The 16,219-nt window shown below is 42.0% G+C and overlaps 2 protein-coding genes across 3 annotated transcripts; one reads left to right on the top strand and one right to left on the bottom strand.

The window, feature by feature from the left end:
* Positions 1-5,299: 5,299 nt before the first annotated feature.
* LOC311134965 (uncharacterized protein) lies at positions 5,300-9,728 on the bottom strand. The gene is made up of 2 exons (XM_084168750.1): positions 9,643-9,728; positions 5,300-7,476 (listed from the first exon to the last, which is right to left on the bottom strand). The coding sequence occupies exon 2, from the start codon at positions 7,191-7,193 to the stop codon at positions 5,382-5,384; it is 1,812 nt and encodes a 603-aa protein (XP_084024876.1). The 5' UTR covers positions 7,194-7,476; positions 9,643-9,728; the 3' UTR covers positions 5,300-5,381.
* usb1 (U6 snRNA biogenesis 1) lies at positions 9,493-16,141 on the top strand. 2 transcript variants are annotated; one of them, XM_084168752.1, is made up of 7 exons: positions 9,493-10,689; positions 14,099-14,265; positions 14,376-14,559; positions 14,747-14,800; positions 14,925-15,030; positions 15,293-15,376; positions 15,907-16,141. In XM_084168752.1, exons 1-7 carry the CDS (start codon positions 10,547-10,549, stop codon positions 16,009-16,011), a joined length of 843 nt encoding a protein of 280 aa, XP_084024878.1. In that variant the 5' UTR covers positions 9,493-10,546; the 3' UTR covers positions 16,012-16,141. The 2 variants fall into 2 exon arrangements, with proteins under 2 accessions (XP_084024878.1, XP_084024877.1); XM_084168751.1 differs by having other exon boundaries at positions 10,456-10,689; positions 14,084-14,265.
* Positions 16,142-16,219: the final 78 nt, after the last annotated feature.

A 16,219-nucleotide genomic window follows, 5' to 3' on the forward strand; every position in this document is an offset into this window, starting at 1 on the left:
ACGAAGAGGGCACACAAGAGGAATAACTCGGCCAGAAATCTGTTTTTGTATGGAGGTCAATGAGTGTCGAATTTGGTCAACAAAAAATGTAATGGTTTATTTGTTACGTGAGGTGTATTTGATCGAATATAAGTTTCGTAATGATTAGGTTGTTATGAGTGTACTGATATAAGTAGGACACGTGACATCCCAGCAACTTTGAGAAAAAACAATTTATATTGGAGTTGTCTCGAAATGGCTATGCATATTCATGACATGAGGCTAGTAGCATAGCGTATATCTCCATTGAATACAGACGGTTGACGTCAACAACCCTCATCAAATATTCCCAAAATAACGAGATGTATCCACCAATACAAAGAGAGGAATAGGCAGGATTTAACAGCCCACCGTTCCACTCTGTGGACAACGATTCAAATTGTTACATGCTGACTAGACCGGCACGCGCATGTGTCCTTCCAGCCACGATCAGGACACGCAGGTTGAAATATCAAAACGAACGCTGAACCAACTATATTAATTTGGGGCCAAGTCAAAACACATGAAACATTCATGGACATTTAGCTTGCGGTTGCTAGCTAATTTGTCCTGGGATATACATATTGGCTTGTTATGCACAAGGTCCTTTTTTTCTGGATCTTTGTGGAATCCTTACCCATTTTGAGTCACAAATAATCGTGTGTCCTCTACTCCGACAATTAATACACAGATAAAATGGGAAACCTAGTTAGTTTCTAGTAATCTCCTCCTTCAGTCTTCTTCTTCTGTGGAATTTATATGGCAGTTAGCAACCAACTTTAAGGTGCAGTACCACCACCAACTGGACAGGAGTGTGGACCTCAGTTCATCTTTCAATCACCCACGTGGGTATATGCTCCTAAAAACTAATGAGGAGATGGGAGAGGCGGGACTTGCAGCTTAAAAAATAGAACCAAGTTCTATTTTAGCGCCTGGATGAAATGATTGAATAACATGTATGTACATTTATTTTGTAACACTCGCGCACGCAACGCGGGCGGTGTGGTCAGCATGTTAGGGTGGAGACATGAGTATCTCCTCATTATTTCCAAATCTCTGACCTTTACCATTTGTGCAGACAGAACCCTAAACAGGAAACTGAGGCCAGCTGGCAGACTTCCGCTTACCCTACGTGCTGCAATACATAGCCAGCCAGCTGTATTGCGGTGGCTTCTGTACTGCTTATGAATTTGTAATGTGTTATGAAACCCTTATGTGATACCCATCCCATCCATACAGATGGCGCTGAAGACACACCAAGACCTGGAACAAGCTGAAGGCAGCTGCAAGAGCGGGACCAGTTTATGCCCGGTGAACCCTCACATGCTTCCTAATAATTTATTCTCTGCAATTATTCAATCATCCAAAGCAGCCCAAAACCAGTCATAAATCCATCACTCTTTTGTAAACTGAGATATAAAACCACTTATGTAACTAATGTGTTTTTGCTGTTTTTAACTTGCAGTTAATGGAACATGTGTTTGTAAAATGGTTGAACAATCATGCATCAAGTCACTATTAACCAGAAAATGTGTGTTATAATTCTGTACTACATTATCAATGGTAAGTGCAGTCTTTCTACTGTGTGGCATAAAGGACAGGTCATAGCCTGCATTTAAACAAGCATTATACACCGTATTACAAATGAGGAAATGTTGTGATTTTAGTGAATGTACACCTTTTCATATGTTTAACTACCTAATCTACATACTTCAAAAATAATACGTCAGTTCCCTCTGCAATTAAAAACGCATGACATACCCCCTTTATAAATGAAAAAAGTTTATTTGTTAGTGCGGTGTGTATTGAATGCTACATACAGATATCTTAGCATGAATGTACACATACTGTACGTTGTCACGTAATTCTTTTTTTACTACGTCATTCACATACAATTTGAAAAAAAGTTATATGAGGAATAAGTACTATCTGAAGCACTAATACCTGGGACAGATTACAGGAACTAACACAGTAAGCATGCACAGAACAGAGAAAACAGGGTCAACAGGCAGGGGCTAACTGTTATGCACTACACTAGATCAAAATTCATGTCAATCACATTCCTAATGACCCTTCCATCAATCAAACTCCCCCCCTACATCCCAAAGGCCCTGTTAACTCCTTCCAAGAATATAGATATTCATATAGATTTTAAACAATGTTTATATAAATGTGGTATTAATAAACTGAAAAAAAATAAACCGTATACAGTACTTTTACAAAAATAAGACATTCCTAACTGCTCTTTTATGTTGTCTTAATGCCAGATGAAAGACATGAACACATTTAACAAAAGACAGACGAAGACAAATGACACCAAATGTTAGCCTACCCACATGAGTACAAGGAACAGAGCAACAACATGGAGGCAGTCAGATCTGGAGTAGAATGGGTTTCTAATTAACCCTTACCCCAGATTAAGGCCAAACAGTCTTAACTGAAACTCATTATAAACAGAACCTTCCTCAAAATGATAATTACCTTCTCCTATCATAAAATACTTTATCAATACTGCACTCAAACCACAAATCCACCACCAAATGGGACAAAACAAGTCCCCTTGAAATGCTTCACTTGCAAAAAACAAAACAAAAAAAATACCTGCACACACCAAAAATACCAAATTGAGGTCAATTTGAGCCACATTGAATTTGACTTCAAAGTTGACACCGATTTTAGCCTTATTCTTGAGTGCCTTACTACTTACAGACTAGAGGGTAAATCCATTATTTTTGCAATTAAGCTGTAGCAGCCCATTTTGGTAAGGATGCTAGCTTTTTTTTAAAGGCCATAAAAACCAGAAGTTAGCATGACCTGCACAAATATACTGCAGATAAGTTTCTCTGACATAAATTGGGTTAGCTAAAACTACAGACCTGCCCAAGTTCTACCCCAAATGTATGTATTATACAATCCACTTCACAGCCAGGATTCCATTTTCACAGACATGATTTAACAATCATTCATCATAAAAACCTCAAAAGAGCATGAGTGGTCAGAATCCTTGTAGGGCTTACAGACAGAATCTTCTCCTTGGAAACTTGCAACATACAATCTATCCTAACTATGACTTTAAAGAAGAAGAAAAACATTTCAGTCCCCATATGATAAAAAGTAGTAACATATAAAACAGCCAATGCAGTTTTAGAAACAGACAATGGAACTGGTAAACATACTCAAATACATACTGTACTATATACACGCAGTAAGAGGAAGCTTGATCAGGTTTTAGACATTTTCAGCACAGAGTCTACACTGATCTCTGTAGGAATATGAACTGTATATTAGTGTGAAATATAGATTTCTATACAATTTCTATATAGCAGTGAGTATTACTTCAGCTGGTTAATCTCCACACCTTTGGGATCTGGTGCAGTACAATGGTGTTTTGATACAAACATATACTTCCAAATACACACAAGCATTTGTAATATTTCACAATAGCACAATAAACCCTCATGTAAAAAAAAAAAAACATATAGATGTGGAGTTGATACTTTTACATAAAAATCTTAAAGATACTAAATCCCAAAGGGTAAAGAGGTGTCGGATTTTAGTGTATATACATACACTGCTACTACAGTGATATGAGGTTGTGGAAAAGTAACCAATACGCAAGAATCTCAACCCACTACCCACCCAACAAAAACATTTTATATCAGAGTTGATACAGCGTAATTGATTCCGAAATAAAAAAAAGCAAGAGGCCATCAGCAGACTGTAGCAACTGCTGAAACGTAGCAAAATTCAAGTCTTGAGTATCCTGGGTAAGAGTATGGAACATTACTGCATGCAGGAACTCTGTAGATGGGTTCTAGAGTTACAACCACTTTTGTCAAGAGAAGAGTTCTGGGTCATGGTGCAACCCTTAACACTTACAGACCAGTCGAGCAGGTTGAGGGGAACTGGTCCAACAAGTCTACAAGGTAACTTATGTACAAATACAAAGCTTTTCATAGACAGAAATGTAGGCTAATGTGGTGATTTACATTTCTTTCTTTGTTTCCTTCTTGGGCAGTTGATTCAAGAAGGATAGAGGAGAAGGTAATTGACCTGGGCCCAGTTTCCCCAATAGCAATGGAACTTAGGCTTCCGAGGGTTTTAACGATGCATCTTTCCTACAATGGCCGAAGGTGTAACATGCGTTACACAAAACACCACGCAGAGAGAACAGTCGCTAAGTGCATCGTTGGAGCATGTGTCGATACTGATAGGATCGAAACAGAAGTATTTCACAATACTGACTACGGATCAGCTCCTAGAGAGATATTATCACCTACCGCTGCAAATATTGAGGTGGCTTATTCCAATGCTTACTCAATAACAATGCACAAAATCACTGATTTGGCACATCATTGCACACATGTTAGGCTACACATGAAATACAGTATATTGAGACAAATGAGACAGTGTACAACTAGCAAAATAGAACTCAATTTACTGAACGTTAAATGTATTTCAATATGGTTGAAATAGGACTATAGCCTACTGTATTTATATTTTAATGCAGTTATTTCGGTTTTCATTTGACGCTTCGTTTTATAAGTTGCTTGTTTGTATCAATTGCAAAGACATTGGTAACTTTGCATTTGTAGTCAACTTCGTTCACAGAGACGGATAAACAATGTGAGTCTATGTTTAGTGGAGATCTTCTGTGTATAAAGTGACGCAGGGAGGCAAAAAAAAGCATTTGGCGCACTTCGCTGTTCTACGAGTGGTCTCAGGCAGGCGTTAGATTACGAGCGTTTTCAAGTGCAACGTTAATAACGACGGTTTTGGGAAACAGCTCAGAGATTTCACGATGCTCCTACAAAGGTTCTAACGATTAACTTAGCCTTAAAGATGCTTTTGGGAAACCGGGCCCTGGACTAGAACATCCACCCTAGAGTTTGAAGTGAAAGACATATCCTTGATGGTTTATTCTCCTCTGTCCTTCAGATGATAGCCCTAAAGCAGTGACACTTGGCAGTACAATGAGAAGCTGTGACTTCCATTTTTATGAGACAATGATCATTTGTATGGTTTTTTTGGGGTGGGGTGAGGTTATGGATTCTATATGCTGGGGGGAAATTAGGGCTAGCCAGGGACATTTGCTATGAACTGGAAAAGAAGGGAGGGGCGTGACTATATGCAAGGTGGCACAGAGTAACCTACAATAGGGTAACCCACTCCTTCAGATATGTGCTGGACTGTGTGCTCCTGCAAAGCTCCCAGGTCTCCAAAGCATTTGAACTGGGCATCTCTGGAAAGCACCAGAGTGTGCACTCCAGAGATGCCCAGTTCAAGTGTGTTAAGCTGGGTGCTGCAAATTAATGGTAGACAGGGACGTTTGCTATGAACTTGTACAGAATGGAGGGGCATAACTATATGCAAGGTGGCACAGGGTAACCCCCTCCTTCAGCTGTGTGCTGGACTGTGTGCTCCTGCAAAGCTCCCAGGTCTCCAAAGCGCTCTCCACACCAAACACACTTGAACTGGGCATCTCTGGAATGCACACTCTGATGCTTGGCCAGGTGCTCCCGTTGCTTGAAGCCTTTATCACAGCTTGCACACTTGTAAGGCTTTTCCCCGGTGTGGACTCGCCTGTGCCGATTCAGATCAGAAGAGTACTTGAAGCGCTTCTCGCAGTCGGGGCACTTGAGGGGCTTCTCTCGGGACGGGTCGCAGCGGTGCTGCACAAACTCTGAGGATGACAGGAAGCGGCGGTCACAAAGGGAGCACTTCAGGGGCTTCTCTTGACAGTGTGAGTTCTGATGTCGCTGCAGTGTCGAACTCTTCTTGTATCCCTTGCCGCATACGTCACATTTGTAGGGCTTGTCTGTGTCCCTAGATGAAGAGGACGATTCACCGCACTTGTGGCGCAGCAGCTCTCCTGACTGACTGAATTCCTTCTGGCAGGACGCGCACTTGAACAGGTTCTCCATGCCATGGACGTGCTGGTGGTACAGCAGATGGGATGGCTGCAGGAAGCCTTTGTCGCAAAGGTTGCACTTGAAGGGGCGGTCAGAAGGGTTTTTGTGTGTGCGCCTATGGCGCACTAGGGCATACTGCTGTTTGAAACTCATCTGGCACTCCTCACAGTGGAAGGGACGCTCCTCAGAGTGAGTGCGCTCATGCTGCCGCAGGTCTGACGGACGCTTGAAGCCTTTTCCACAGGTGGCACAGCGGAAGGGGCGTGCGCCTTGTGGGTGGCATGGATGATGCAGCAGCTCAGAAGACTCCTTGAAGTGCAGTTCACACAGGTTGCACTTGAAGAGGTGCTCTCCGGAATGGGCGTACATATGGCGCACCAGGTGGGAGCGGTGCTTGAAGCTCTTGTCACACACAGCACACTTGTAAGGGCGCTCAGAGCTGTGGGTGCGCTGGTGATGGGCCAGGTGAGAGGACTGGCTGAAGCTCTTGTCACATGTGTCACACTTGAAGGGCTTCTCTCCGGTGTGCACACGCTCGTGGCGAGCCAGCTCTGAAAGGTGCCTGAAGCCCTTCTGGCAGACAGAACACTTGTAGGGCCTGTCACGGGCCGATGGAAATGTAATTGAGGAAGAGGATCCCACTGTCGCACTCCCACTGGAGGAGGCTCCATCAGCAGATGGCTGCTGAGGGTTGGTAGCAGAGGAGCTAGGGGTGGTGTTCCCAGAGGAGCCCGGTCGGTAGGTCTTCTCACAAATAGAGCATTTCATGGGGTTGGTGCTGTTGTGTGAGGTGTGGTGCTGTGCCAGCGAGGTGAGCAGGGAGAAGCCCATCTTACACACACCACACACAAAGGGCTTCTGCTCCACCTGCACACACTGGTGCTCCAGCAGATCTGTGGCCTGGTGGAAGATCTTCATGCACTGGGTGCACTGGAAAGAGCGGTCCTGGCTCACCATACACTGGTGCTCATGTGGGTTGGCCAGGTGGGAGATGTCGTGGCCGCATGCCCCACACTTGTGGCCGCCCTCGCCCCCTACCTGCAGAGAAGGCTGCTGTACCTGGGCAGGGTGCTGCTGCTGCTGCCCATGCTGCTGGCTGTGCTGCTGGCCATGCTGGTGCTGCTGCTGCGACTGCTGCAGAGCAGGGTCAGGCTGCAGGACGATACCGTAGACGGCACAGCCCAACGCGTTCTCCGCCCCTGGTGGTATGGTGTGCACCACCGGAGGGGGAGCAACAGCGTGCTGCTGCCACGCCTCGGTCATCCTGGCTCTCGTGTAGGGATTCAGTTTTATATTGTAGTGGGTCTTTTTATGAAGAAAAATCAAAAGGTACGTTAATAGGTGGATGGGGTGGAAAATCTGAGTAACTTAGTCTGTCATGTCAGTGGCAAACATAAGCACTTAGAAAATATAAAAAGGGCTTGTTTTTAGGATGCAATAGATTGTGTCTGAAAATAATATGCAGAGGAATAACACCTGCTGCAAAGACACATTTAGAACAAATAAAATACACCGTCTCCACGCGTCTTCAGTCCTCTTCTGATAACTGCAAGAAAAGGAAACGATTATTATTCAACTATTCATTACTACAGTGTGTGGTATGGCTTCCTAGAAGATGTGCAAAATCTCAGTTTCACAGAGACTTCCCCTGAGACAGAATAAAATTTCAGAGCCCAAAAGCATAGACTTCAGAGGAAGCAACACTGCTACTCCTATATGGGCAATTCCACAGTAACAGAGTGAGGCTGACTCACTTTTTCACTTTAAAATGTATGCCAAGCAAAAAACATTGATTGCAAAGTTTAACAAACCATACTATATGCAGAAGTCTACTTTTAACAATTGCCACTGAAAAGGTTACTAAAACACACTTGAGGAACAATGCAGATGGAAAGTTTGGTAACAGAATAACAGTAAAATCTCCCTCAGTTTTTTTATGTGACCACGTTTTCCAAAAACTCTTCAATATCTACTCCAAATTAAGATTCAAAGATGTCTGCAGAAATAATGAGTTGTCAGCTATGATATGACACCTTGAGTGAAAATATATATATATATATTGTTTATTGAACTACACTAAATGAAATGGATCAACACCCGGTAACAGAATGACATCATGGGTCCTTAGCTCAGCTGGTAGAGCACGGCGCTTGTAACGCCAGGGTAGTGGGTTCGATCCCCGGGACCACCCATACACAAAAATGTATGCACGCATGACTGTAAGTCGCTTTGGATAAAAGCGTCTGCTAAATGGCATATTATTATTATTGATCTGTACTATACAGAAATGCATAACTATGAATGTGATTCTCTTCATGGTGATGTATCCTGAATAGGTACACAAAGGTAGAAACATTTAATATCCTCCTTTGCATGTTTGGGTATTATTCTATACATTATTCTAATGAGCTCTGCCCCGAACCATGACCAAATTTGGTTGGTCCAGACCTACCACAGAGAGACACGTTTTAATCACTTAATTCATAAACAAAATTGTTATCAGTAAAAACACTAACTAATTGGTAGGTCTACCTTTAATTGTTACCTCTGTGAACTTTCATAATCCTCCCTCCTCATATGGGAGAGAAATCAGAAAATATCTTAAAGATATGTTGGTTTTTGGTAACAGAATGAATAGACACTAGGCAATATTTCTTAAGAAGGCAAATAATTTGTGTCAAACTAAATATACATGTTAATAACTGTTAATATTAGTTGGCAGGGGCCTTTACTTCAACATTACTGTGTTTTTATGTATTTCTAATACCTTTTAATACTTTTTCTAGTAGATGTTTTTTAAGACCCCTTTTCCATCTGTGTGACCAGAAATCAAAGCCTTTGCTTATTCCTAACTACATTTTTAGGATGGAAAATTGTTTTAAAAAACGTATCTATGCCTTCATTTCCCCAAAACATACTCTTAGCTTTCGTTTGACACCAAATGTGATACGTTCCTATAAACTTCACGTTGGTGGTGCTCATGGGTTTTACATGGAAATAACCCTATCCATCCATCAGATTAAAGCTCTAGAAGGATAGGCTACTTCAGTCCTACTTACCTGTCTAATGATCCATCACTACAAACACACTGAAATATATCCATATCCAAACAAGTGCCCTCATTTTAGACGTATAACAGAGAGGCAGACAATCTAAACTGGTACGTCTGAGTCCAGGCTATTTTTTCAACAACATTTTATCGGGTCAGCAGAACGCCACTACCCCTTTCAGAATGTGTCAATCATATTGGTTTGGGGTGATCAACGATCTGTCTGTGTTGGCAGGCTTTCGGTGACGAGTATTTGACCCATCCGTTTCTCTGCCATCCCATTTGAAGAAATCCTTCACCCCCATCCCCCCATGATTACAGTATTGGTTGTATGCATATCCAAATAATCCACAGCGTGAACACAATCAATACGCATCCATTGGTCGGTGTTCGCGCACTAATGCTAACCGTAGAAAAAAACTCGATTTACCTAGCTAACTACGCCATTTGCCACAAAAGGGAGAAAATTATACGGCCCATCATTTTTACAGTGGCGGGCGACAGTCTCAGATTGCAGCAGCAGAAATCTGTATGGCGAGGTAGCTAGTTAGCATTTGCTAATGCTGGGCTAGGAAAATATTTGGCTATTGACGTTGTTAGCTAACTGATCAACAGAAGCAGGACACTTGTGACATATTGAGGACAGTATTACTGGTAACATACCTTTAACGTTACACTGAAAGTTATTTGTAGAGTCTGACAATTTTGCCAGAAATTACAAATTCTTCGTAGGCCGAACAATATGTTCCTTCATCTACGCAGCCTCGGTCTGTCTCTTGTTCAAGCGGGTTTGCCACCAGGGCCGACGAATTCAGAGCTTTTGTGTCGTTCGAAATGACCCCACTACATTTCTAATATTCTATTTTGCCCAGAGGGGTAACTTCGTTAACACCCTGTCAATGTGTGATAGCTAGGCCAAAGCCATTCTCCTCCCGTTTAAAAAGGCGAGAATATTTGGAATAAAACGTTAGCTAGCTAACTGGCTAGCCTCAGAGATCCTGCCCAGGCACGGGAACATGAATGATCCAATGTTTAATTGGCATGCTCACAGCATATACCCGGAACCTGCAACGAATAGCATTTATCTTTCTTCAATTAGTATAGCTATGCATTACAGTAATACACTTGTGAATTTTCACAAATAGTGTTATTTGATTGTAAGTAAGGGTGTGTGGCTGCCTTGCTATGCTATCTAGAAGATCATGCTACTATAAAGGCAGGATGTTACAAATAATCACTTCTGACAAAACAATCACATTGAATTTGAAATACTCCACATAAGTAGCTAGTTAAATGATACTAACATTAAGTAAATTATGATTAAATATAGGCTACTGTCCAAATTATTTCAAAACAAAACGTCACTGAATATGGAACCTATTTGAACGTACTTGTTTCAGGGGGACATAAATTACCCACAACAACTGTTTGTTTTTATCGGAAGCCATTCATTTGTCAACGTTTCTGTATCGTTACTGCACATTATTATTTTTTATTTTTTTATGACACAAATCAAGAAACTTGATATAAGAATTGATATATTGATTTATGAGCTTTGCTTAGAAGAATGTTAGTCAGCTATAGTAGCAGCTCTGAAGAGGAGACAGAACATTTACAATTAGGGGGGGATGTAACAAAAAGGAAGCAAAGTTGGCACAAAGATGACAACTCGTTGAGGAAGAAGCACAAATCAGAAGAGCACAAAGCGAGGTAACTTCCTTTCCCAAATATTGTTTCAACTATTCTTTATCATCAGCTAGATAGCCTATGATATCTCTCAAACTAGTATGTCTCATTGTTTTAAGTTGCTTTTTCCTAATTGTTTTCCTCAAATCAAATTGTATTTGTCACATACACGTGTTTAGCTGATGTTATTGCGGGTGTAGCGAAATGCTTGTGCTTCTAGTTATATCTAACTATTTCGCAACATAAACCCAATACACACAAATCTAAGTAAGGAATGGAATTAAAAATATACATATATGGATGAACAATGACAGAGCAGGGCATGGACTAAGATAAAGTAGAATAGTATAGAATACAGTATATACAGTACCAGTCAAGTTTGGACACCTACTAATTAAAAGGCTTTTTCTTTCTTTCTTTTTCATATTTTTTTTTACATTGTATAATAATAGTGAAGACATCAAAACTATGAAATAACACACATGGAATCATGTAGTAACCAAAAAAGTGTTGAACAAATCAAAATATATTTTATTTGAGATTCTTCAAAGTAGCCACCCTTTGCCTTGATGACAGCTTTGCACACTCTTGGCATTCTCTCAACCAGATTCATGAGGTAGTCACCTGGAATGCATTTCAATTAACAGGTGTGCCTTGTTAATTTGTGCAATTTCTTTCCTTCTTAATGTGTTTGAGCCAATCAGTTGTGTTGTGACAAGGTAGGGGGGGTATACAGAAGATAGCCCTATTTGGTAAAAGACCAAGTCCATATTATGGCAAGAACAGCTCAAATAATCAAAGAGAAATTACAGTCCATCATTACTTTAAGACATGAAAGTCAGTACATCCGGAAAATGTGAAGAACTTTCAAAGTTTCTTCAAGTGCAGTCACAAAAATCATCAAGCGCTATGATGAAACTGGATCTCATGAGGACCGCCACAAGAAAGGAAGACGCAGAGTTACCTCTGCTGCAGAGGATAACTTCATTAGAGTTACCAGCCTCAGAAATTGCAGCCCAAATAAGTCCTTCAGAGTTCAAGTAACCGACACATCTCAACATCAACTGTTCAGAGGAGACTGCGTGAATCAGGCTTTCATGGTCGAATTGCTGCAAAGGAACAACTACTAAAGGACACCAATAAGAAGAACAGACTTGCTTGGGCCAAGAAACACGAGCAATGGACATTAGACCGGTGGAAATCTGTCCTTTGCTTACTACATGATTCCATATGTGTTATTTCATAGTTTTGATGTCTTCACTATTATTCTACAATATACAGTGAGGGGAAAAAAGTATTTGATCCCCTGCTGATTTTGTATGTTTGCCCACTGACAAATACATGATCAGTCTATAATTTTTATGATAGGTTTATTTGAAAAGTGAGAGACAGAATAACAACAAAATAATCCAGAAAAACGCATGTCAAAAATGTTATAAATTGATTTGCATTTTAATGAGAGAAATAAGTATTTGACCCCTCTGCAAAACATGACTAAGTACTTGGTGGCAAAACCCTTGTTGGCAATCACAGAGGTCAGACGTTTCTTGTAGTTGGCCACCAGGTTTGCACACATCTCAGGAGGGATTTTGTTCCACTCCTCTTTGCAGATCTTCTCCAAGTCATTAAGGTTTCGAGGCTGACGTTTGGCAACTCGAACCTTCAGCTCCCTCCACAGATTTTCTATGGGATTATGGTCTGGAGACTGGCTAGGCCACTCCAGGACCTTAATGTGCTTCTTCTTGAGCCACTCCTTTGTTGCCTTGGCCGTGTGTTTTGGGTCATTGTAATGCTGGAATACCCATCCACGACCCATTTTCAATGCCCTGGCTGAGGGAAGGAGGTTCTCACCCAAGATTTGACGGTACATGGCCCCGTCCATCGTCCCTTTGATGCGGTGAAGTTGTCCTGTCCCCTTAGCAGAAAAACAACCCCAAAGCATAATGTTTCCACCTCCATGTTTGACGGTGGGGATGGTGTTCTTGGGGTCATAGGCAGCATTCCTCCTCCTCCAAACACGGCGAGTTGAGTTGATGCCAAAGAGCTCCATTTTGGTCTCATCTGACCACAACACTTTCACCCAGTTCTTCTCTGAATCATTCAGATGTTCACTGGCAAACTTCAGACAGGCCTGTATATGTGCTTTCTTGAGCAGGGGGACCTTGCGGGCGCTGCAGGATTTCAGTCCTTCACGGCGTAGTGTGTTACCAATTGTTTTCTTGGTGACTATGGTCCCAGCTGCCTTGAGATCATTGACAAGATCCTTCTGTGTAGTTCTGGGATGATTCCTCACCGTTCTCATGATCATTGCAACTCCACGAGGTGAGATCTTGCATGGAGCCCCAGGCCGAGGGAGATTGACAGTTCTTTTGTGTTTCTTCCATTTTCGAATAATCGCACCAACTGTTGTCACCTTCTCACCAAGCTGCTTGGCGATGGTCTTGTAGCCCATTCCAGCCTTGTGTAGGTCTACAATCTTGTCCCTGACATCCTTGGAGAGCTCTTTGGTCTTGGCCATGGTGGAGAGTTTGGAATCTGATTGATTGATTGCTTCTGTGGACAGGTCTTTTATACAGGTAAAAAACTGAGATTAGGAGAACTCCCTTTAAGAGTGTGCTCCTAATCTCAGCTCGTTACCTGTATAAAAGACACCTGGGCGCCAGAAATCTTTCTGATTGAGAGGGGGTCAAATACTTATTTCACTCATTAAAATGCTAATCAATTTATAACATTTTTGACATGCGTTTTTCTGGATTTTGTTGTTGTTATTCTGTCTATCACTGTTCAAATAAACCTACCATTAAAATTATAGACTGATCATTTCTTTGTCAGTGGGCAAACGTACAAAGTCAGCAGGGGATCAAATACTTTTTTCCCTCACTGTAGAAAATAGTACAAATAAAGAAAAACCCTTGAATGAGTAGGCGTGTCCAAACTTTTGACTGGTACTGTACATATGAGATGAGTAATGCAAGATATGTAAACATTATTAAAGCCGCCTTCTGGATGATAGCGGGGTGAACAGGCAGTGGCTCGGGTGGTTGATGTCCTTGATTATCTTTTTGGCCTTCCTGTGACATCGGGTGCTGTAGGTGTGTCCTGGAGGGCGGGTAGTTTGCCCCTGGTAATGCGTTGGGCGGACTGCACCACCCTCTGGAGAGCCCTGCGGTTGCGGGCGGTGCAGTTGCCGTACCAGGCGGGGATACAGCCCGACAGGATGCTCTCAATTGTGCATCTGTAAAAGTTTGTGAGGGCTTTAGGTGCCAAGCCAAATTTATTCAGCCTCCTGAGGTTGAAGAGGCTCTGTTGCGCCTTCTTCATCACACTGTCTGTGTGGGTGGACAATTTCAGTTTGTCAGTGATGTGTACGCCAAGGAACCTGCATTGATACCTGTAATCACAATCACATCTCAGTAAGTGTGTCTGTGCATAGGGAGGATGACAACTCCAAGTCCAGACTGCCTGTTCCTGGCAGTGTGCTGGACATGTTCACAGAGGAAGATGAGGACCCACCAACTGAAGACAGCATGCAACATGGTGGACGGATTCGTTCCTTCAAACACGAGAGAGGAAACTGGGCCACTTACGTGTTCTTTCCATGTAAATGCCTTATCTTCAGAGATGCATACACTAATATACACAATGTTTATGTGTTGAAGGATTGCTTGCTGTCGGTTGTAACATCCCCAGCTTCTTCTTATTTCCCTCAGACATCCCAGAGGAAGGGTTCTTGGAGCTGCTTGATGAGATGACTGAAGTAGCAGCTTCCCATAGCTTCTCCCTCACTCGTACAGATGAGTTTCACCTCAGTTTATCTAAGACAGTGGTTCTGAGGCATCACTGGATCCAGCCTTTCATACAGTCCCTCAGAACAGGCTTGGCACATGGCAGGAGGTCTGCTATTTTTCTCAGTATACCCAACTATTATGTTTTGTCCCTTTGTTTATGTGGAAGGGGTGTTACTATTCTCCATTGTTATATTTTGGTTAGAGGATGCATGTCACCAGAAGTAATCAGGCAGGAAACAAATACTATGCTAAATAGTCTGGATGAGGTAAAATTATTGTGATCTTGTTTATAGGTTCATTTGTTTGGCTGAGAAGCTGAAGGTCTACTCTAATGATGAGAAAACCAGGTACAGTAAGATCTCTTATCACGATCATTGACAGCATGAGTGAGGACGTGCATTCTAAAGCAGTTAGACGTATGGTTTCTTTTGCAGCTAGTCTTACGGTCTAGTCTTCTGCTCTCCCCAACAGGACGTTCCTGGCTGTGGAAGTCTCCACAGGACAGGCTCAGCTACTAGAGCTTATGAAAGCAGTGGACAGCACTATGGAGGAGTTCAACCTTGACACTTTTTACAAGGTCTGAACACAAAACAATTTAGCGTATTACAAATACACTATCAATTTCCAACCCATCACTGTTCTATCTCTCACCAAATTCTTCGGACATCTCTCAAACATCTGTTATAACCCTCTCCTTTGTTAGGTGCATTGATTTAGGATTTGGTCGCTGCGGAGCATGTTTCAGACACTAGTGGCACTGTTGAGCAAGGAATTGATAAACAAATATACAGTATTGTATAAGATCAAGAGTGAATACTGAACTTTCACTTTTCTTCTAGAATCCTTCCTTCCATATAAGTCTGGCCTGGTGTGTTGGTGACTGCACTGAACACTTTCGCAAAGAGTGTCTGCAGGAGTTACAGGTATGACCTGTTCTTATGTTTATTCTGTCCATGTATCTGTTTAATTTGGTAATCTCATCTATTAATATCATCTGTGGCTGTGAAACCCATCACAGAAAGCTGTTTCCTCCACCTGTGGCTTTGTGAGGACTTGATAGATGCAACCCATAGGCTAACTTCATCTAGTTTCTGCCATGTTGATCTCATCAGCTATCTAATCCAATCAGGGGAATGAAACAGCCCCAGTGACTCACTCAGAGCCTAAAGGCTGCATTCAGTACGAAAAAACGTAATGCAACATTCAATTAAACGGTGCTGTGCTGTTCTGAACGACCATTTGAAAAACAGAGGGGTTGGGTTGTGGGTTCAAAATACACCACTGCCCTTTAAATACATCACTCATTGCTTCAAGCCACACCCCGCCACCAAACGGAGCAAACGTACCTCAGCATCTGTTTAAGAATGTTGGACGTTCAGTACAAGCTGTTACGCCACGTAGCAAACGTTCAATTTAACTGAATGCACCCCTTGTGTGTTCTCTCTTCCATCAGGGTCTGGTTGACTCCCATGAGGATGGACCCTTCCTCTTGAGACTGGACTGTCAAGAGCTGCGATGTAAGTCTGGGAACAAGACCTTTTCCATTCCACTACACTGACAACGATGACGAAACCAGTTCTCATTCAGTCTGTGGTCAACTGTAATGTTAGGATACCTCAACAGCGAAACGTGACATCAATGTTCATAATGAGACAATCAATAAAAGTATCTATATTTTTGTAAAATGAGTGAGAGTTGTACCTCCTCTTGAAAGGTTATTCGATTCAATCTAGAAAACGGCAGTGGTGCGATATTTATCAAGCAAC

The sequence above is a fragment of the Coregonus lavaretus genome (genome assembly GCF_964263955.1).
Source record: "Coregonus lavaretus genome assembly, chromosome: 9".
Lineage (NCBI taxonomy): Eukaryota > Metazoa > Chordata > Actinopteri > Salmoniformes > Salmonidae > Coregonus > Coregonus lavaretus.

Bases quoted from the DNA above. Each gene is read 5' to 3' on its own strand.
- LOC311134965 (XM_084168750.1), bottom strand. From the start codon at position 7,193: ATGACCGAGGCGTGGCAGCAGCACGCTGTTGCTCCCCCTCCGGTGGTG.
- usb1 (XM_084168751.1), top strand. From the start codon at position 10,547: ATGTTAGTCAGCTATAGTAGCAGCTCTGAAGAGGAGACAGAACATTTA. The intron at 14,266-14,375 runs GTAAATGCCTTA...TATTTCCCTCAG, and splicing joins CACTTACGTGTTCTTTCCAT to ACATCCCAGAGGAAGGGTTC. The intron at 15,377-15,906 runs GTATGACCTGTT...CTCTTCCATCAG, and splicing joins AGTGTCTGCAGGAGTTACAG to GGTCTGGTTGACTCCCATGA.